This window comes from Toxorhynchites rutilus, chromosome 3 (assembly GCF_029784135.1).
Source record: "Toxorhynchites rutilus septentrionalis strain SRP chromosome 3, ASM2978413v1, whole genome shotgun sequence".
NCBI classification, from domain to species: domain Eukaryota; kingdom Metazoa; phylum Arthropoda; class Insecta; order Diptera; family Culicidae; genus Toxorhynchites; species Toxorhynchites rutilus.
Window position 1 is genome coordinate 109460643 of NC_073746.1, and position 22543 is coordinate 109483185.

General features: G+C 37.9%; 1 protein-coding gene, 1 long non-coding RNA gene and 1 other non-coding gene across 6 annotated transcripts; all 3 read left to right on the plus strand.

Annotated features, from left to right (window-relative positions):
* The first annotated feature begins 3381 nt into the window (after positions 1-3381).
* On the plus strand, positions 3382-19906 carry LOC129777901 (dyslexia-associated protein KIAA0319-like protein). Of its 4 annotated transcripts, none has more exons than XM_055784476.1 (8): positions 3382-3904; positions 4161-5938; positions 5995-6294; positions 6354-6650; positions 6715-6949; positions 7011-7178; positions 18694-18908; positions 19109-19906. In XM_055784476.1, exons 1-7 carry the CDS (start codon positions 3628-3630, stop codon positions 18870-18872), a joined length of 3234 nt encoding a protein of 1077 aa, XP_055640451.1. In that variant the 5' UTR covers positions 3382-3627; the 3' UTR covers positions 18873-18908; positions 19109-19906. The 4 variants fall into 4 exon arrangements, with proteins under 4 accessions (XP_055640451.1, XP_055640453.1, XP_055640452.1 ...); XM_055784478.1 differs by having other exon boundaries at positions 19679-19906; XM_055784477.1 differs by having other exon boundaries at positions 18694-18904.
* On the plus strand, positions 10322-10438 carry LOC129781034 (U5 spliceosomal RNA). Its single transcript, XR_008744066.1, has one exon. It is a non-coding gene; the product is annotated as a U5 spliceosomal RNA (small nuclear RNA).
* LOC129777903 (uncharacterized) lies at positions 11930-14945 on the plus strand. Its single transcript, XR_008743318.1, has 2 exons — positions 11930-14637; positions 14714-14945. It is a non-coding gene; the product is annotated as an uncharacterized LOC129777903 (long non-coding RNA).
* Positions 19907-22543: the final 2637 nt, after the last annotated feature.

A 22543-nucleotide genomic window follows, 5' to 3' on the forward strand; every position in this document is an offset into this window, starting at 1 on the left:
ATAGACCCCCTTCCCTGTCAGCATACGACCAAAATCCCGTCGGGGTTGATCACCCGATCTTTACTATGGGTACTCGTACCCCAGCCGGCACCACGGGGAGGTAGGGATAGGTTTTACTGGACAGGAAGCTAAGGACCACGAATGGGGTCTATTTTATGCCTGCAGGTACGCGAAATACCGATGGTACGCTTAGTCCAGTCATTTATCAACCAATATATGAAGGGCTCAAAATTAGAGATGGGCAAACCGTTCACGAATGGTACGAAAGAAATAGTTCACCAAAAAGGAGTGAACGAATGGTCGTTCTTTTTCAAAGAACGGTAGTTCTGAGGTTGAACTTGGGTAGACTATACAATTCGTAGTTGCTCTCCGTGATTGACCTGAACCAACTAAATTGCACAAAGAACACACAGAGTGACGCTTGGGACTAGTAAATCATTCTCGTTGTGCAATTTCCGGTGATTCGAGCTTTAAATGGTCAATAACGACGCCGGCCACGTCCTTACAGTTATCAGGGGAAGGGAAGGAATTTTAGTATGATATTCGCCGCCCGAAGGTCAGAAGGGTTGCCTCTATAGCGTGGTTCCCTAGCGTTTATCATGGAAGAGATAGTTGTTGGTGGGATTGGTTAAGAAAAATCAGGATTCACTGCGGTATAAGTGATGTGATTATATAAATGTGAGCTATTGACTACTCGATGAAACAAAAACCCTAAAATCTTGTGTATTACAACACGCGGCAGAGATTATCTTTAGGTATCCTGAGAAGGAGATTTTTTATAAAGAACGGTAGTTCTCCTCACGAACGGATTCCGAATGAACGGTTTGCGAGTGAACTGCTGTTTGGGAAAGAACTGTTTGAGAACGGAGTGTATGCGGGCGAACGGTTTGCGAACGAACGAGTGTACCTATTGCGTGTACGTGTTATCGTGATTGTTTGTATAATTGATTGTTAGTAAAAATTGGAAAAGACGCTGCCGGATTTTTTTTTCTCTGAATGAACCATTATAAAATGAAATATAATCTTACATGGAACCTGTGGTTTGTGCTGACAGAAAATATGAAAAATTGCACATATGTGCGCATCATATTATTACATATGAGGGGCTTAGAATGAAAGGGGTGTGAGTGATTTGGTCGATTTCTCTACATCAACTCTCTCTTTTGGTCATAACTTAGCTGCAAATACATTCCGTACTGTATTTGGCAATGTGGAAGATAGGTCAGAACCTCATTTATCGGACTCTATAGCAAACTTAAATTGGAACGTTTTTGCAGTTGAGTTATTAACTAAAGAAAAAGTTGATGAAGAGAAATCGATCAAGTCACTTACACCCCTTGCATTCTAAGCACCTCATATACTATTGTCGACCTATAAACATATTTTCACATACAGTTTGCGACTTTTAAAGAAGAAGCACCTTATCTTTCCCCACTAAATTTCTAAAATACAAACTCCATATGAGTCAAAAAATATCCTATCCAATTCAACGATATCAATGAATAACTGTCTATTGATGTTGAGTTCCAGCTAGCATTCTTGTTCTTCTTAAATGGCACTAACTTTCCCAGAGGAACTTAGCCGTCTCAACGTAGTGTTACTTGCGTCATTCTGGTTATGATTTCTATGCCAAATAACACGCCTAGAATGCATTCTTGAGTGGCAAGCTGTAGAATACGCGTGACCACAGTGCAAGTCGGAGGAAAATTCTTTAACTTTGAATTCCCCCGACCAAAACGGGAATCGAACCCGAACCCCCGGCATGTTAGGTGTGACACTATCCACTCGACCACGGGAGCACACCAGCTAACAGTCTATGTTGTTTTTAATACCGCTGAAGGAAAGAGCGAAAGGACGGTTCGAAAAAACTGGTTCACTAAGATGAACGGCTAATGACTAAACCGTTCATCAAAGTGAACTGTTTTGCCCATCTCTACTCAAAATGAAAGGGGTGAAAGTGACATCATCGATTTCTCTACATCGACTGTCTCTTTTGTTCATAATTTAGCTGCAAACTCATTCCCAGCTGTATTTGACAATGTGGAAGATAGATCAGAACATCATCTATCGGATTCAATAACAAACTCAAATTGGAACGTTTTTGCAATTAATTTATTAACTAAAGAAAATGTTGATAAAGAGAAATCGATCAAGTCACTTACACCCCTTTCCTTCTTAGCCCCTCATATAATAAATGATTTTTTTAACCTAACTGCAACTCCCCCTTTACGCTTGACTTTTTACCAACTCAAATGGCGACTTTACAACAGGGAGATCTATAGCTATAGATGGATTTATTCACGCGAAAATAGATGTAAACGGGTGAGAATATATATGATACATTTCTTCGAGGTATATATAATCACTTTGAATATAATAAATGCAAGCGTTTGTAAACGCTGGTGAAGTCCTCACTGGTGAGAAATCTCTAAAGTTGGGTGCAGTTCTACTTGAGGTGAATAAATTCACCGAAAATATGAATATATTCATTATATAAGTTCGCGCTAGTGTAAACGGATGGTGCGTTTTCTATAAATCCCATCATATTTCTCCACATGAATATATCTCTAGTCTAAACCCACCGAAATCGAAAAGTAGTGGAACAAAATAGCGGTTACCAGCAGAACTGTGCAGAAAATGGTATCAGACGAAAAGTTCGAAAATTCTTCGAAACTGATGAATAATTTTCATGTATTTTTCCCTTAAGGTTTATTAAAAAATCAAAAATTTACACCCTTCTCTTTTTTTTTACGTTTTTTCTATGTTGAGAAATGTCCTACTTTATGCGACCAAATTATAATTGAAATAGGGTTGAAGGTGTCTTCGTTGTCAATATTATTAGTGATAACTTCGATTTCAATATTACCAGACGATGTTTCATGTATAGAATGGGTTTAAATCAATCCGTACGGTATTATCGGAGACTGAACATAAGTAAATAAATAAGCAGATAATTTATTTTCTTCTTTTTCTGTCTTTGTTGTAGATTGTTCGAAAACAATAAAATATTAAATAATGCAAAAATCTACAAATTTACAAATTTTATCGCAATTGGATTGTTTTCATGATCCGAGAAAATAAGAGAATGTCCAAGTGTACAACATGGCAGGGGTATAAGAAATGTATACGCTTGTGAAAGGCTGTTGAAGTTTAAAGCTTTTTAAAAACTAAAAGTCAAGTCAAGACAGAGGGGAGAGTTTGTCTGATATCGTGCACGTAGTCTGTGGACGGCCCTCACGTGGTTTATGATCTACTACAAATTAGAACGCCATCTGCCGTTCATTAGTACAAAACCACCGTGTGCGGGATTCAGTTCAACACGAGCGGGCACGATAATAACCAAAACAAAACACTCTGACAGTTCGTACCGCTGATATCATCTGTCATGCAATTTTCATGTTGTATTTCGATTCTTCCATTCGTCGCAAAAAGTTAATAGTGAGGATTAAAAATTGTTGGATTAGTCCAACACACTGTCACGAAAACATGACCAAACTTGCATAAATAGACTAAGTTACAAAACTTTGCTAAAAATTGAGACCGAACGAGTCAAACGGTCACGAAATCCGGTGTATCATCAAGAAAAGATTTTACACTAGTTTGCTGTGTTAAGAAAAAAGCAGTGCCATGAGTATACCTCAACTAAACACAAACCGATGCAGGAAAAGTATCGCTGAGGCTTTCTCCGTCTTAGCCATCACACTAGTCACAGGATTTGTGCTGAGCAGTAACCGTTTGGCGCTAGCAGCGGTCAGCGATGGGCCGGTCGCTGCGGCTACAGCCACATCGGACGACTCGTCACAGCAGGAGCCCCAAAGGGTCCAGTCATCACATCTGCAATCGCAAGAGCTCAAAGCATGTCCCCACATGATGAAACACGTCTTCGATGGATATGCTCCGATAGGTGAGATAGGATAGGATAGGGAGGATATTTTGATTCTGCTAATTGAGATTTCAAATATGCGACCATATGTTTGAAAAATTCACAAAATGCTTCATTGGTTGCGAATCTTTTTCATTTGAAAGTTTTCCATTCCCAATATATGCTTCTTTCATTTTACCTTTTCCATTTTGTTGATATTATCGATTAATCATAGAATACACAGAACATGTTCTAAAGCCTCACTCATCACATTTTTATATACCGTAAACAATTTCAGGCGGACGAGAGGCAGGAAGCTACAGTGAGCTTCGTGAAGCGACTTCGCTCAAGGAATGCGTGCAGCATTGTTGCAGCCAAGGTGATAACTGTAATACAGCGTTCATGTTCAATAAAACATGCTACCACGTAAAATGTTTTACCAACGAACTTTGTCTGCCAGCAAAGAAGAAAAACCTCTCAACGAGCCTTCAAATGGTGTTGATAAACACGGTCGGAGAAGCCAGTGGCACTTGGTGGGACATTTTGAAGAGCATGAATTCACCGGAAACCCATCTGGACGGAACCGCAGTGGGCCTAGAAGAGAACAGGATATTGAGTAAGCTAAAGAAAATTTATAATATGGAAAGGAACAGAGAAGAGTTGTCGGAGGGGGTGTATAGTTTGCCACTAAAACAACTGGCGGACTATGATTTTGGAAAATATTCTGGAAATGATTTAAACGACCAGTATGAGGATTTGATGATGGATGAGACGAAATTCTACCCGGAGGAAAAGACATTTACTGCAATGCTATGTGACACAGTGGGCGATATATGTCCTGAGTACGAAATTTGTGTTTCTGGAATGTGCCGCTGCAAGGATCACTACAAACGAAACAGTAAAAATGTTTGCGTTAATGACCAGTTACTTGCGGCGCCGCAAACACTGACGGCTCAGAAATTAATCATGAATAATATACATAGTGAAGCTGGGGAAATTGATGAAGGGAACCAAGAACCCGTCCCCACGAAACAGTTAACCGTTTCTGTTTTGTCGAAGGGCGTGCGACTTCCGAACAATGAAGCAATTTTGTCGGCATACGTTGTTCCAGATGAAAGCAGCAGTGGTGATAAGTACACTTATTCCTGGTCATTGATTTCGCAGCCCTCTAAAGGTGACAGCAATGCTACTATCACTGACCAAACCAAGCCTCAGGCGAAACTATCCAAGCTTACAGCAGGGCTTTATCGCTTCAAGGTCACTGTTACCGGCCAGAAGGGGTACTATGGAGAAGCTTATCCGAACATTACAGTTTTACCCGAACAGACGATAAATAAACCTCCCGAAGTAATAATCACTCCTGCAGAGCAGACCGTCAAGCTCCCAAATCATAAGGCAATTCTGGACGGAAGTTCTTCTAAGGACGACGATAAAATTGTATCCTGGCGGTGGGAACTTGTGGAAGGACCCCTCGTGTATAAGCCAGATCTACCGGCCACCGGTACACTGCAGCTGAACGATCTAACGACGCCAGGAAATTACACCTTCAAGCTGACCGTAGTCGATTCGGAGAACCTTTCCAACAGCACAACGGCTACCATCGAAGTATTGAAAGAGATCGACTATCCACCGGTGGCGAACGCTGGTCAAAATGTGATTGTGTACCTCCCGAATAATAACGTAACCCTGAACGGATCGCTTAGCAAGGATGATCACGCTGTTGTCGCGTGGGAGTGGACCAAAGCGAGTACCGACCAATCGAAGGCGGTAGATATGCAAAATACGAGAACCCCTTTCCTGCAACTGTCCAACCTCGAAGAGGGTGTGTATGCGTTCGAACTTAAAGTGACCGATTCGAAGAACCAAAGTAGCACTTCGATTGTGCATGTTTTCGTGAAGATGCCAACTAATATGCCACCGGTTGCGAATGCCGGTGCAAACTACACCGTTGATTTGCCCCAAAACTGGGCGATACTGAATGGCACCGGTTCTAAGGATGATATAAAGATAACAAACTGGAAGTGGCAACAAATAAGTGGACCCAATACGGCTGTCATTGTGGGTGGTAATAATTCCGTAAGATGAGCCACTGATTTTGATTTCTTGTCAATTAAAACTAGTCTAATTTGCAGATAGCCAATGCAACTTCACTCACGATTGGGGATTATGTGTTCGAACTGCTGGTCATTGATGAAGTAAACAATAATGCTACCGATCGCGTGAAAATTACCGTAGTGCAAGAACGGAACACTCCTCCGGTAGCGAATGCAGGCGGCGATCAAAGTGTTACACTGCCAACGAACACCATTGTCCTCAATGGGACTCGCTCGAACGACGATCTAGGAATCGCCAACTATAGCTGGACCCGGGAACCGGGAAGTTTAGCCATTGGATCCATCGTTGACGATAGTGATCGGAAGCCAGTGTTAATTGTATGAAGCACTTTTCCCCCAGTTAATGACCTATCTGATCTGAATTTTAATCTTTGCAGCTCACAAACATTGTCCCCGGACGGTACGTTTTCAAATTAACTGTCACCGATGCCCAAGGGCTTTTCGGATCGGACACTGTGAGTATCATTGTTCATCCGGATCCCCTCGTGATGAGTTTAGTGGAACTTACGCTGACCATGGAGGCCACCGTGTTAACCCAATCCGAACTAGATTCTTTACATCAAAAACTGATCCTGCTAATAGGAGACAACACGGCTCAGCTACACATTAGAGAGCTTAAAATCGAACACAAGACGGGACAAATAGTGATAGTATTCTACGTTGAGAAGGCTGGGGTAGATATCAGCAAAATATAGGATAACTGGATGGTAGCAAATTATTTGATCTGTTTATTCTTAGGGCAAGGACAAAACGGAAATCATTCCAGCTCTGGAAGTAGAGCGAATTCTGAAGGAAAAATTCTGGCGAGATTATACCATCCTCGGGACGTCGGTTGCGGGCATCCGAACGACAATCTGCCAGAACACCTGCTCTGGACATGGAGTGTGCAACGCCGAGACACGGGACTGCATGTGTCAGAGCTTCTGGATGCCGGATATTTTTTTCTTCTGGGGTGTAGCTGAAGCGAATTGTGGTAAGGAAAGCTTATTTTTTTGTTGTTGTTTATCGTGAACTTAACTTCTTTTTTTTTCAAGACTGGTCGATTCTTTACGTCATTATCGGGGTGTTCATTGTGTTCCTGATACTATCCGGCATCTGCTGGGGCATTACATGTCTCTGTCGGCGCTCGACTAAGCCACGCACAAGAAGCAAAACCCAAAAGTATTCACTGCTTGGAACGCACGAGGAGGAGTTACCCTCATGTAAGTATTGAACCTGGTTGAAGTCTTTGCTATCGTATGTGATGGAACGTTACAAATGTAAGTGCGTAAGATGTTCGATTTTAGAATTTAGCACACAGAGAATTGAATAGAATATTCTGTTTTTTTCGTCGAACTCTGTTTCAATCCTGAAATATTGTTGAATATGCTTAGTTTCACGCGTTCCCCAAACATTGTCTTCAATTGAAACCCAATAACTGTGGAAGCGTTTTTAACTTTTCTAAACGTTAAACTTTGCAATGCTTGACGTGTTATACTCATACTAAAAATTGTTGCTTCCGATATTGAAGTTTTAATTTATTTTATTTATTTTTGTGATCTCTATTTAAAATTTGATGATCAATAAGCACCGCCATGCTTTCCTGTTGTAATTTTTAATCTCTCAGCTTCATGTGTTATAGGTTTCTAGAAGCGAATGATTTGCAAAGTTTAAAGTCTCTCAAAAATAAAAAAAAGAAGAAGAAGAGGAACAAGAACATAAGCTTCTCCATAATTTTTGGTTTGTCAAAATTTTTCAATTTTTTTGTTATATTTCTCAGAAAATGTTTCACATGTATAGGTCGGACTCGATTATATACATATTCGATTTTTTAATGTAAAATATATCGTTTCTTTCAATTCATATAAAAGACTATTTACAATAACAAAAATTTAACTTTCGAATCTTAACCCATTCGCTATACTCGTCCTACTTTAAATATATTATAACATACGTGCTTTTGAATTAGCAAATTTTATGTGGCCACAAACATAAATACAGATATGTAAAAAAACTTGGAAAAATACAACAAATATTTTTTTGTTTTACAACAATCATTCTTCTGTAGGAGCATTGAACCAATGCGACCATTTGTTTGATCCATTGTAGTGCACTCCAGTTTGCTATGTATGCAGTATCAGTTTGTTCCATCACTCAATGAATAAGCGACAGTCGCACTAGGATGTTGCATATCCCCCCACGAAGGTACGACTTCCTTTATGAAGTTTCTTACCTTTTTTAGTTCCGTAGACCAAATCTCGATAGGCATAAGAATGCCTTTTCCAAGAGTCCGGAGTCTTAGCTGAATTAGTGTACTGCATTGACACAGTAAATGTTCCAAAGTTTCAGCTTCGAAATTGCAAAAACGACAGTTATCATCTGTCAGTTTTCCGATTTTTTTAAGATGATACCTGCTCGGACAGTGCCCGGTCTATAGACCGATTAATGTACTCAACTCTGCCTTATTCAAGCTGAGTAGGTTGCGTGTTATTCTGTATCAAGGTGTAATGAATAATTTGGATTGTCTTGGTGTTGATAGAGCCCTCCAGTTGGCTTCAATCATTGATATTTCCCAGATTTTGAGCTCAGATTTAATGCATGATGTAGATAATCCACAAAATGGCTCAGGCCCAACGAATTTGTTGAAGATCCTAATCTTGCTTGGAGATCGGCTTCTATACCGCAGTGACTAGGCACCCAGTATAGTAGATTAACTTCGTTAGTAGCAGCTAGTTGTTTTAAGGATAGAATACATTCCCAAACTAGTTTTGACTGACATGTGTATGCTTTTACTGCATTAAGAGCTGCTTGGTTATCTGAGAAGAAACAGATATTGGTATACCTGTATTTTCAAGCCAAACAAATGTTTGTGCATGTTAGAATAGCTTTTTCCGCTTCAAGTTGCACATATTGGTGCAAGGGTAGAAGGTATAAAAGAGCATCTAGAGCTTTGAAGGGTACGCTGGGCATGGCTTCAGTTACTGATAAGCATGCCAGACGTTGTAGTTGACGTTGTTTGATTGGACAAGATTGAGCTGTATTGGAGACCTGTGCATGTTCGAAAGTCAATTGGATTGAGCCTGGGAAGTGTGTTTCCACCGTGATACTAAGTGTTTCCTGGGAGTCGGTTGTACATTGACCGTTTCCTTTTTTTAGATCAAGAACTTCTTGTCTAATAGAGCTAACAAATGTTAGGTCGTTTCCTTGGTTACAAATGTTAATATGATTTGACATTAAATATTCAAGCAAACATTCACCTGGACCTGATGCTACCATAAATATAACTTGTGACCATATGTTTTGTAATGACCCTCCCAAAAACAATCGGAATGATCGAAAAGAAAAGATCGATTTTAGCGATTTTTCAAAGTACAAAGAATCGATCCAAAAAATCGGAAAACGGAATGGAAAAGATCGATCTTCTAAATATCGATCCAAGATCGCTCAATCATAATGCGAATTATAAACCTAAGAGCTCTAGAAGCTTTTGATACAAAGTATACAACATATTCGGTGAAGGTAATATTATAATCCAAAAGGATTATAACAAGAATGATAGACCTAAGTCTATCGTTCTTGTGACTCTATTGAGCAGTGATCCAAAAAGCTCATAATTGAAGTTTATTGTGTATCCATGTTAGTCTTGCGCTTAAGAATATTTGAATTTTTTTTTCTGCGAATATTAGCGGTTTATCTTCATATCTTCATACATTTTTTGCATTATGAGATGGGTTCGCAAATCAATCTTGGATAGATTCATTAAAATTTACAGTTTAATAATGCCATGTAAATATTCACGAACAGTAACCTAGTTCCATTTTCTTTTTTTTTTTTTTGGTTTCCTCAAGCACATCATCTTTTAAATTACAACTAGAACTCAGAAGGATCTGGTGTTTGTAAAATGAGCCTTTTCAGAAAAGTAATAATCACGAATCGCTTTCTGGTAGAATCAGTAATTTAAATTTGTGTTAATTTGAAAAAAGTTCCGAAGTGGTTCTTTTTATCGGAAGTGCATAAATACTACCAATTTACCCGTTTGAGTTTTACTGTGAAAAAATATATTCATAGAGACTAAGAATAATCTACGAAATTCTTAGACAGAGATTTTATTTTTTTTTAAACTGGAGTTTTGAATTTACTCAATTAACCACATCGAAATGAAACGGCACACGTACAATTTAGAATCTATTGACATAAAAATATGAAAAAAACCCACTTTAAATTTCTCCATAATTCAGTAGAACTGGCATCACTGGTCTCCACTGTTCCAAAAAATTCGTTCATCCTGTATGTCGAGCAAGCATTTATATATCGCTAGCGCAACCTGGCGTTTGTTTATGGGCTTCAAAACTCTAGGTGAAAATCGGCACTCTGATCTCTCTTCAATGTCGAATAAATCTTTCGCCTTTTACTAAAGATTTCCGTGGAGAGGGATACTCTAATGAGTCTAAAATAAATTTTTGTTCAGCTCGATTCTTAACTGGGTCGAGCTAGTATGATTGTGGAAATATGGGGTTTTTGAACGTCGAATAAAGTAAAGTAGAGGCGTGCAATCCAGCTCATCATGATGAACAGCTCAGATCATCTCAGCTCATATAAAAGAGCTGTTCTTTATGAACAGCTCTTCAACTCAGTTGTCGGTGTCGACGTCTGGTGGCGGCTTTCAATTTGGGTCCCAAACTCCATAGTGTAATCTTTATCAGACTAGAAGACACGAAGCCAGTTTTGAAATGTTAAAATTTAAATGAAATTTTTCACATAATGTTATTAAATTACTTGGAACACGTATTCCTGATTCTTATTTAACAATTTGTCTACACATTTCCGACATTTTTACTGAGACTTTTCATTATACTACAAACTTGTTTTCAAAAACAATTTCCTTATGAGATTGTTTCGCCGCCTGCAAACAAAGTGTTTTTCATTGGAATAGAATACTAATTTGATACTCAGAAGTCAATTTCCATTCATAATTTTAATTCTTAAAACGTGTTCCTTCTGCCTGAAAGTCAGTTATTATTTTTGGCGCCCCTTAAACTGGTAAACAAAGCTCAATGCCGCCAACGCGAACAGTTGAAAAGACGAGGAACAAATGAAACTGAACTGATGTCATAACACGAAGAGCGAGAGGCGGTCAGTTCATTTGAATCTTACAGCTCACACACTCTCTGCAATTCTACAACTCTTTTCCCTTTTGCATCATTATCAAAATGAGCTGAAGAGCTGTTTGTTTTTTTTTGCGAGCTGTTCCGTGTCAACTCACTTCAAGGATTCGACTCTTCGGAACAGCTCATGAGCGGATGGCACATCTCTAAAGTAAAGTAGTACATCATCGTTGACTATGATGTATTTGTTGGTCAAAACATGATAAAGACATCAATCCAATCGTAAGACAGCAGAAAACATCTTTTCTATGATACTAAAGATAAGGAAAATCAGAATAGCTTAATTTAAACATCTAATTATTCTAAACTAAATAGATAAAAACCATATGTTGTTAAAATCAAGTGTTTCGATTCATGATTAATTCTAAATCTGTTCAAACTGTGGACAATATGAACATTCTTTTTTCCTAACAATATAGTTTTTCATGATTTTTGGTAGCACTGAATTTATCAAATGCTGAATTAAAATAATATGATCTCGAACACTAAATTTAAATTTGAATAAAATAATTAAATTTAAATCTCTAGAGCAAAACTGTCTTTGACAAAGTTGTTACATATGCATGGAGCGCTCATTTTCATGTTGTTAAAAAAGGTGTCCTAAATTTTTGATGAATCAAAAATCTAATCTTATCTTTATATATATAGAGATAAACATTGTTGTAAACAGTTTAACTGGCGCTGAATTTATTGATAACTTCATTTCACCAAACTTGCATTGTTTGTATAATTCAAATCAATTATACATCCTTAATAATGTTGTTGAACTGTTTAATCTGATTTGTTATTTTAATCTTCAGAATATACATATCAACCTATTTCAAGTGTTATAATGGAAATTAAATTCATAATGATAAAAATATATATAAATAAACTACAAAATCTAATGTTTAACATTCTCCGTAATCCGAAAATCGGAACACTCAGGTGGTCGCCTATTAGTGATATCACTGGATCCAACGTCAAGAGAAATCTCATGAAGACGGCCTCCAAGTTTACCTCCCTGTTGAATTCCCTGGCATGTAGCTCTCTAAACTTGCGGATGCTTTTGTTACGCGAGTCACCAGCTTCTTCGGAAAACATTCCGATTGGAAGTAGCACATGTTTGATTACTGCTGCACCGTGCACGAGTTGGGCGATAGGGAAATATGACGTACCATTCATGTAGATTACTGTTTAGTACACCACAGTCCTTTACATACACTTGATAAGCAGGCACATCGATTTCCGCCTTACTATTTATCAATGTAAAAATTACATAACATCTTCGATATCTTCAATATGCTCTCATCCAACCCCGTGATTTCGGCAACAGCTTCACTGTTCTCGAGTACCGATGCCGGAATTCGAGTTTCCTCATCCTGGGCTACTCCTTCAAATCTCTACAAATGGTTTCTTCCCGTTTTTTAACTATTTTATTTGTATTGGACATTTTCCAAACTGGCTCCTCCATTGTTGTATGGGAGGAAACCTTAAGAAACCTGTCCATCGATCGAATAGTTGCGTGGAATGGTGAAATTCCATATTTGTACCTTTTTGGTCGTCTGTCTCTGCTACTATTAGCGTTGAGTTGAGCTTCTTACCATATCTTATCCAGAAATAACATTTATCCACGTATTTTTCCACTGAAATCATTCCGGCAAATACATCCGATTGTTTCTTTTGGGGTAAAAGCTGTTCTATGTGAGCTTCTAGTAGAAGGTTCCTCTTCCTTACTAGGCGTTTTCGCCATATTTTCTATAAACTTAGCCGAATGACGGCATCAACTAGCAAAATCCAGCTCTTCGGCAGAGTTTTTTTTCTGTGATCTCCCGAACACTCAGAAACAATTTTTCCTCGTTTTTTAGCGGTATTAGAAAACAAAATTTCTGGGAAAAATCATCGCTTCTTCGACCCACTTGGCATTTCGCCGTTCGAAACTAGAGCGCGTGGGAGCACTTTTCGACTACCGTGTTAAGAAAATTGAACTTCCTAAGCTTCAGGCACTTTCTGATATTCAATACACATATATCCTCACAATTTTCCGGTAAAAACTGCATAAAATCTTCTATATTTCGTCCAGAGTTATAGTAAAGGTAAACAAAGACGCGGATTGCGTTAAAGCGTCCCAATAATCATTATGGCTGTCGTCTTCTTCTTAAATGGCACTAACGTTCCTAGAGGAACTCCGCCGTCTCAACGTAATATTACTTACGTCAGTTTTACTAGTAGATAGTTGAGATTTCTGTGCCACATCTTTCTGATCTATTAAGAAATGTTCGAGTTATGAGCATTCGAAATCTTTCATATTGACGTGGAACTACGTCTAACCAAAGTATATGGGGGTTAGGGGGTTAGTATATGGGGGTTTTAAAAAAATTACCCGTGCAAAATTTTAGCTCAATCGGACATGATTGTGGGCCTCAAAGCGCTCAAAGTTTAGATTTTTTTGATCCTCGAAAATTTTCCAAGGGGGCAGTAAAGGAAATTTGGAAAATTCAATTTTTTTTCGATGCCAAATGACTTGAAAATGCATGAAAATGCAAAAAACCTTTTGAGACTTAGCCGGAGAAGCAATGAAGGTACATTTTGTTTATTGGTCCAATAAATGACCTGTGTAAAGTTTCAGCTCAATCGGACGTGATTTAGGGGTGCTTCAAAGCACTCAAAGTTTTGATTTTTGGCCACTTTTGGCTAAATCCCAAAAAGTCGATTTTCAGCCAAACTTTTTTTTCGAGATATCACCAGATCTCGTTTTATGCATTTTTAAGTCATTTGACATTGAAAAAAAAAATCGATTTTCTAAATTTCCTTTACCTCCCCCCTTGGAAGATTTTCGAGCATCAAATAAAAAAAAAATTTCGACGAAATCTTGACAAATTTTAACCATATATATTTGACCAATACAATTACCCATAGCAAAAATTGTCAAGCAAAAAAAAAGTTAACTTGTTCTTAATGACGCTGCGAACAATCGCGCTAAAAATTGACATTAAGATCACTTACAGTAATACCAACTTTAAAAAAATTAAAAATGTTAAGCGGTGTGATTCAAAATTACAATTTCACTGTATATATTTGATAGGTAATGTATTTGATAATACAGAACTGAAAAAAGGTTCAAAATAAAAGGAAGCATTGCTAAATTTTCATTCTGAAATGAATTTTTTATACTTTCGTTACTAATTGCTTAGTAGATCAAACGCGACCGCTTTATCTACGATCCATTTTCAAACAATTCCGAATGTTGATCCTTTTGTAAACATATCTGATATGTGTGAGCGGCAGTTCTCTAGTTTCAAAATGTTTCACACATTATTCGAAACTAGTTTTATATTTAGTTCGACACGGTAATTTCAGCGGTTGAGCTTCATTGACTATAAATGCCGATAGAGCGTACGGAAACTGCATCACATTCGTAAATTGTTGCATTCAGAACAGCACTCTCGCGTGAAACATGAAGCTGTTGCTACTACTGTTCGGTCTGTTTCTGATCTTTACACAAACATTGGCTATGTCGTCCGAGAACATGGTTCCGGTAAGCAAATGGTCTCGACTTAGTCTTCTTCTTCGGGCATACTTTCAAACATTTATTAACTGTGCTTGAATTCCAGAATGATGAGGAAGGAATGGAAGGAGTCTCGAAACGATCACCATACGAGGGGGGACGTAACAAGACTAAAGATAAAGATATGAATTGGGGAGGTTCGTATCCTGGCCACTTCGATAACGGAAAATGAGGTCCATCATTTGAGGGTTTACCTGCAAACTAGTTACATTCGCTGTTATTGAACATGAAAATCTATGGGACAAGTTTCGACAAATAAATAAATATCAACCGAGTGATTCCTTCTATGTTTGTTGCGAGTGATTAAAACGTTTATATTTGGAGTATGCGATCTACAACGATTTTTGTAGCCAAATGATTGCACGATCTATGCGAAAATCGATTGATATCCAAAATAATCATTTTGATGGCTAAAAGCGAAAGAACTTTGTGTCTTAAATCTTCTATAATATGAAAAATCAACCAATCAGCTTCTGAGTGTTACATGCTACTCAGAGCTCAGCTGTGTCACTTTCACTAGAGGAAGAACTGATTTAAAGGAACACGTTTTTTACGTTCCAAGTTCCTTTTCGCTTCACAATATTTTTCTGTACTTTGGAGGGGGATTCTCCCCATGTCCGCGTTCGAAAACATCTTACATATAAAACAAAGATTGTGGTTGTACGTATAACTCATCATCACAAGAGAACGGATGGCCAGATTTGAGATGTCTTTATTTCGTTATGTTCGTTTTCACTCAAATTCAAAGGAAATGAAGGAAATGAAATCTGAGAATATTGAAGACAAATAGGAAAATTCGAAAAAAATCGATTACGCATATGTTCTACAGGGAAAGGTTTGTCCAATTGGAGTTCAGTTGATCAATAGAGCTCTTGCTACACATACTGCCAAAACGTTTATTGGGTACACATGAAATGTTTACATTCGTAATTTCGTTGCAGTAGAACAGGAGTGACTATAAGTCAGCACTATCATGACTATCAGCGCGATTTTTTTTCTCTGAACCAACATGAACTTTATGAAACAATTAGTCAAGCTGTTTCCTGAACAATGGGTCCTTTTTTTTGGGTACTTTCGCGAAGTTCGTTGAGCGACTTTCCCACTAGATTCGGATCGAAAATGGGCAGAAAAGAATTTTCAACATATTCGAATCAAGATCAAAAACACAGGAGGCTCGAATTCACGTTCAAATGCTTCCTTATATTTTCCATGAATTGGCCAACTGATGGATTTTCTCCGTTTTCGATCAATTTGCATATAAGATATTCAAGATATTCAACAACTCCGCATGGCATTCAGGTACCTGAAAATCATAACTGAGTGTTATGATCCCAAACCTCATTGTGGCGTATTTTGCGAAAACATGATTGTATAATGTTTCTGCCCAAAAGTTGCAATTGGGCTGGGATTCACTTTCGAGTAAACACTACCAATTCGGGTTTCTGCGGTGACAATTCGATCCCTAAATTCCTTGGCCATAAAGATAAGTTATCAAGGAAATTTTGCAGTAGTCTTTGTAAGTTTTCAGCATATGGACCTCTTATGGAAACCACACCGTCATATGCAAGCTATCTTATCGTGCATTGTTCTTAGACATAAGTCTTGGGGCAAACCCATATAACTATTTCTTGAAGTTGTCAATTGCACAAGGGTGATGTTCGCATTCGCTTTTCCGACAACAAATTGTACAAGAAATTATAGAAAATTCCAGAATCATTTTCTCCAACAATTCGAGCCATAGAAAATTCTAGCATTGATAGAGGTCTGTTCAGATGTCCACCGCTCAAAGATGTTTCTGGAAGGATATGTTGTGCTGAATCTGAATTTTAGCCAAATCAAATATTAAGTATTCTGGAGAATTTTCGCTCCCGTTGGTAGATGAGTGGTTACGCATGTTGCGAGCTACCCTCCACAAAGTGCGTGCTGTGGTCATTTATCGTCTCATCCAGGAGTGGCTGGATTTCTTTCGAACGGAGCACTTTTAATTTTTTGTGTGCCTCCGCTGAGCTTTTGTATATCAATTCGACGACGAACCGATATTTCTCCAATGGTGGATCCAGTTATTCGTGTCGCTCCACCAGTATTCAAGATAGGCAAGTTGAAATTTGGGGGAACGTTTACTGAAGCTATGTAAAGTCCTTTATTCTTTGCAGTTATATGAGAGAAAAAGGGGAGAAAAATTAAAATCGTGGAAGTTGAGTTCTGTGTCAGAAGAGAGTCATGCTTCGGAAAGGGCGAATATATTACAGTCATAACTTTTCCAGCTGGTTCTATAGTTACGAAATACTGGAATTCTAGTTTTTTGATGTTTCGCGCCTGAACACAACAATAAAAGTATCATAAATGAAGATAGTTATTGTATTATACACTAAATAGCTAATTTATTTTGCAACAACTTTGTCAAACATCATATTTTAATCAGACATCTGGAGTTTGAGTTACGATTTTTTGAAAGAAAGATAAATGATTTTGAATAGGCCCTTTTCAAAAATCAGTCGTAATTTAAATTGGTCATATTCTAATGAAAATTGTGATTTTAGTTTAGTAGTTTCTATCATAACTACCAAGATTCAAAAAACTCGGAGAGGGTCGGGCCAGCAGCGGCCAGCGATTTGGCGTGGAATTGTCTTTCATTAATGACTTGTCAACTTTTTTTTTATAAAACCCAAGTTTTTTGAGATATTGAGTTTAAATTTATTCTGGTTGTAGTTCAACTCTTACATTTTAAGAATGAAATTCGATTTCGGTCATACATTGACAGATCATAGATATGTTCTAAGGATTCGTTCATACGAAGAACGTTTGCGAACGGTACAAAAGCACTAGTTCGCCAAAAAGAGTGAACGAACGGTTGTTCTTTTCTAAAGAACGGTAGTTCGCCACACGAATTGATTTCGAGCGAACGGTTTGCACAAAGTAAATAGGATACCGGATATGTAGAATACGGATATCACTTTTTTGAAAATTAAGGAAAAGTGACACACTTCAAGCTGATCTGACGACAAATACGATAGTGTAACGGGTTTTCATTGCATGTAAGGTTTATGTGATCCTTTTTCAATATCAAAGTGATCCCTTTTTGTTTTCTTCCGTAAAATAACGAAATGTAACGTCCCACGTCCCACGATGCCGGGACAATAGCAGAACTGAATGTGACGAAGGATCCAGGATACATTTTCATCGTTTTCCAATAGATAAGTCGTTGGAATAGAAAAACCGTTGAGATCCATTAATTCGATGGTTTGAACATTTATTTTTGCTTTTTTCTTTGCCTACCACTACATAAACAAAACGGGGTATTCTATTGACTTCGTGATTTGCGAACGAACTGATTCCGAACGAACTGTTTGCGAGTGAACTGTTTGTGAACGAACTGTTTGAGAACGAATGAGTGCAGCTGAACTGAACAGATGTGTAAAGCAGATTGCGCTGGACGGAATGGATAAATACAACGAGAAAAAACTAAAAAATATAACGAAATGCATATAACGCAGGGCTTATTTTGTTAATGTATGTTCAATTTTGAATGAAAAATTTAATTAAATTTTTGTAGTTTTATAGGCAAAGCTGTATATTTTCAATTTCATGTATTTTTTTTATAATTCCGTGTAATTTTTATATACAGTACGTCCCATCTAATTCGACATACCGACGCACGTTGTTCTTGATACTGATATTGATGCTGCTGAACGAGAGGGCGAAAGTACGGTTCAAAAGAACTGGTTCACTTAGATGAACGGTTATCGACTGAAACGTTCTTCAAAGCGAACTGTTTTGTCCATCTCCAATTCCAGCTCAACACGTGGGGTTAGAAGTGCGGTTCACAATTAGGGTGGTTCCATCTTCCTTTCCTTGTTCCTAGTTATGAACATCAAGGTTCATTGGCCTCCAGCCAGGAAAGAGGCCAATTAGAAAATAACAGAACAAATAGCTTTGGAAAAGACCATTTCAAAACCTTCTTGCGCGGGCTTTTGGCGACACATTCCTGGCGTGCTTTGTCATCGTGTTCTACTATTGTTTTCACAGTTACCCGCACCGGAACCACTCTCTCGGACTCGGAAACAGACTCGGACGTTGTGTTCGAGAGTCGCTCGAAGCAGAATGGCCTTCCCGGGCGGGGTGGCGCTGGGCTCGTGAACGGCGATATCCGGAATGGTCATGCTAAATATAGCACTACACGCCTTGGTCGACGTATCAAAACGTAGACCGGTATGGAAACGGCCAGCTTCGCACCTAAGTAAGTAAGTAAGATTTATGTATATGTTTTATCTGCAAAGAATACCATACGAGTATGTGGCTGCTTGAGCTTGTTTCGACATCCTGCTGCGACACAGGATAACAGTTGCAGAGTTTTTTTTTTGCCACGGTTGAACAACCATTTCACACAATTGGATTGAAACTGCAAGAAACTTATAATAATTTTATTTTTTATATATACCAGTCAGCCGAGGTACGGAGAGAATGACAGTATATAAAAGTGATTTCTGCATGCTAGAAGAAAAACATGTGATTTATTAGCCATCGAGTAGTTGTATTTATCGTGTTTATTTCATGCGTAGAAGCAGTCTTCTACATTCGACATTTACGTAATAATTATTTCGTAGCAGGATAAAGCTGAACGTCTATTCGAAGTAGCACTCCAATTGAAGTATATTTATTTTGTTGAATGTATTGGTAGCGTTCAAGCTTTGAGAGTAAATGTTTATATTCAAATGCGTATATTGCCAACAAAGTTAAACTCATGTTTTTGCACTAAAATACCATCCTAAGACTGCAAGCGATAATAGAGTAATTTGAACATTTATTCATTACGTGATAGAGGCAATGACTCAAACAGTATCATCATTCCATACGTTACGAATGAAGAAACCAACGCTAGTCCGATATTTATTTGAGTAGCAGTACTTTCAATGATTCATAGTCATGCAATGAGTGAAACTACTGATACAGTGATTTGTTTTATATTCTTCTCTTTTCATCTCTGCATTTGATTGATGTTGCTTTGAGTAAGGAAAATTATGTGTACTTATATTCTCGGTATAAAGTTTCTAGACATTCTCCAAAAACATGTAAACTTTGGAATACATTTGATTGGAATTTGAATTCAAACTTTCTACCAAGAAACCATGGGAGAAAGGGAAAACGAAAAACTAGTATTATTATACAATTATACTATTGTAAATGAACTAAGAAATTGAAAGATAATAAATTATTTTTAAATCGGATATGCTGAAATATAAAGGATAGTATAAAACGATCGTTGTAATCGTGTATTCGTTTATCCGAAATGACCATGTTTATTGTTTGTCTTATTCGTGCTTATTATGTACGTATTTATCTTTATTTATTTTAATTCATGAACACGTTGATAAAAATTGTTTAACGACATTTATTAAACATTCATATATACTGTTCGTGAAGCAGTTGTCAATTAACAGATCATTTTAAATGTTCAAACGTTAACGGATAATCGTTCATACAGTGATACAAACTCGTAATCGTACTCCACCTTGCAAATCTCTTTTCCCTTCTTTTGAAAGTCGAAAATAAGGTTTCGGAACATCCTATTTAGATGAAGTCATAGTGTCATATGAGAGTTAAAAGGTTTGCTATCTGTTTTCAGAATGATTGTTTTTATTTCTCTAAGAAAAGCTCAATCTCCTGACTCAAACTCATATTCGTACTCTGGTTGAAATTTCTACTCGATTCATAAGGCGATGATCAATTTCAGGATTCCATCATTAGTATGGTATCATTGCAATTATCTTTAGCTGTCTTTAGCTGTTATCGTTATTCTAAGTTTTTTGGGGTATTCGGAAGGAAGATTCATCCATTTTTTGATCAAGTTTAAATATCGTTATTTTTGTAGAAATTTGGTTTCTGAATTTTCTACACAGATAACTTTCATAGTTTTTAACTTGGAATGATATCGGAAGATTGGGGAGGATCACCAATAACTTTTGAGCAATTGTAATGTAACCATGTGCGAACTATATTTGACTTGTGTTTAGGGTCATTGTCTTGGTAAAACTTGAGTCATCGATTAAATATCATTTTGTTCACACTTTGCTTCATATTCTCCTTCAGGATGCTCAAGTAAACATCCTGATCCAATATATCATCGATGAAAACCAAATTACCCCTACATGCACCCTCATACCATCCCTCCACCACCAGCGTTTCCATGTTCATACATTGCTTTCAGATTTTTGTGTTCATTGTCAGGCTTCCTCGATACGAAACGACAACCATCGGAGTCAAAAATATTAGATTTGGACTCATCTATGGGAATAAAATCTTCCCAGTAAGACATTGATGTGTTTCATGCTGTTTGGAAAAATGGAAATTAGAGTTACTGATTTATTACTGATTTGATTTATTTTCCCGTCTGTGCTCGGGCATTCAAGTTGTTCTCCCTCGGCACATTACAAACTTTTTTTGGTTCAATTTGATTTTCATCGATGGTGTATTGGATCAGAATGTTTACATGAACATCCTAAAGGAAAACATGTAGCTATGTGTGAACAAAATGAGATGGAATTGAGTATTCAAGTACCGGTAGTTTCTTGGTTTTTAAAAAAAATATATAATGTTTTATTCTGCAAAAATGGTTACAAATTTAATGTTCAAAGTATTGCCCATCGCAAGTCACAACTTTTCCCTCTGGCAATTCACGGATCCCTCTGCGGAAATAATCGGCTGGTTTGTCGGCTAACCACGGATCGCCCCAACTTTTGACTTCATCAAAATTGGAGAAGTGCTGGTCAACCAGGTAGTAATCGGACGGGGCAATGTCTGGAGAATACGGAGGGTGGGATAGGACCTCCCATTTCAGCGTTTCCAAGTAAGTTTTGACCAGTTTCGCGACATGCGGCCGAGCATTGTCGTGCTGCAAAATAATTTTATCGTGTCTTTGCTCGTATTGTGGCTGTTTATCCTTCAGTGCACGACTCAAACGCATCAGTTGTCGTCGGTAGAGGTCTCTCGTAATGGTTTCATTCGGTTTTAGCAGCTCATAGTACACCACAGCTGGTCCTACCAAATAGACAACATAACCTTCTGGCCGTGAATATTCTGGGCGGCTGCGATGTTAATGCATGGCCGGGGTTTCCATACGTTTCCCGACGTTTAGGATTGTCGTAATGGACCCACTTTTCATGGCCAGTAACGATTCGATCCGAAGAAAAACCCTTTCTTTTGTGCCGCTGGAGCAATTGTTCGCACGCGAAAAAACCGGCGTTCGACGTCTCGTGGCTTCAATTCATATGGCACCCAATGTCCTATCTTTCGGATCATTCCCATTGCTTTTAAACGATCGGATATGATTTGCTAAGCTACTTGTTGCGTTTGTAACGAATCTTGATCGAGTAAAGCCTCCAATTCTTCATCTTCAAACCTTTTTAGCGGTCCGGAACGTTCTTCGTCTTCCAAATCAAAATTAAAATGCAAACCACATCTGACACGTTTGCTCAGTTGGAGCATGGTCACCATAAACTTCCACCAAAATGCGATGACTTTTCGCAGCTTTTTTCTTCATATTGAAGTAATGAAGTAACACTCCCCGCAAAAACACTGCCGTTAGTATGAAATTCGACATATTCGAAGTGGCGAAAAACCATGTTGTTCACGCTTCATCTTTTTGACATATACTGAAAAAAAGTGCAATGATAATAGCTTTCCAACGGATATCTGGAAATTTGATTCACTGGAATAATAATCAAGTTACGCCATCTGTTGTATAACCGAAGAAACTTACCGGTACACCTAATACAAAGACACGAATACTCCTCTTCAATCTCCCGGCATCAATCCCAGTAAAAAACTATGAAAGTTATCTGTGTAGGAAATTCAGAAACCACCAAATTTCTAAAAACTA

Coding starts and splice junctions, on each gene's coding strand:
- LOC129777901 (XM_055784475.1), top strand. CDS start 3,628: ATGAGTATACCTCAACTAAACACAAACCGATGCAGGAAAAGTATCGCT. Junction 5,939..5,994: donor TTGTGGGTGGTAATAATTCC/GTAAGATGAGCC, acceptor TCTAATTTGCAG/ATAGCCAATGCAACTTCACT. Junction 6,295..6,353: donor ATCGGAAGCCAGTGTTAATT/GTATGAAGCACT, acceptor TAATCTTTGCAG/CTCACAAACATTGTCCCCGG.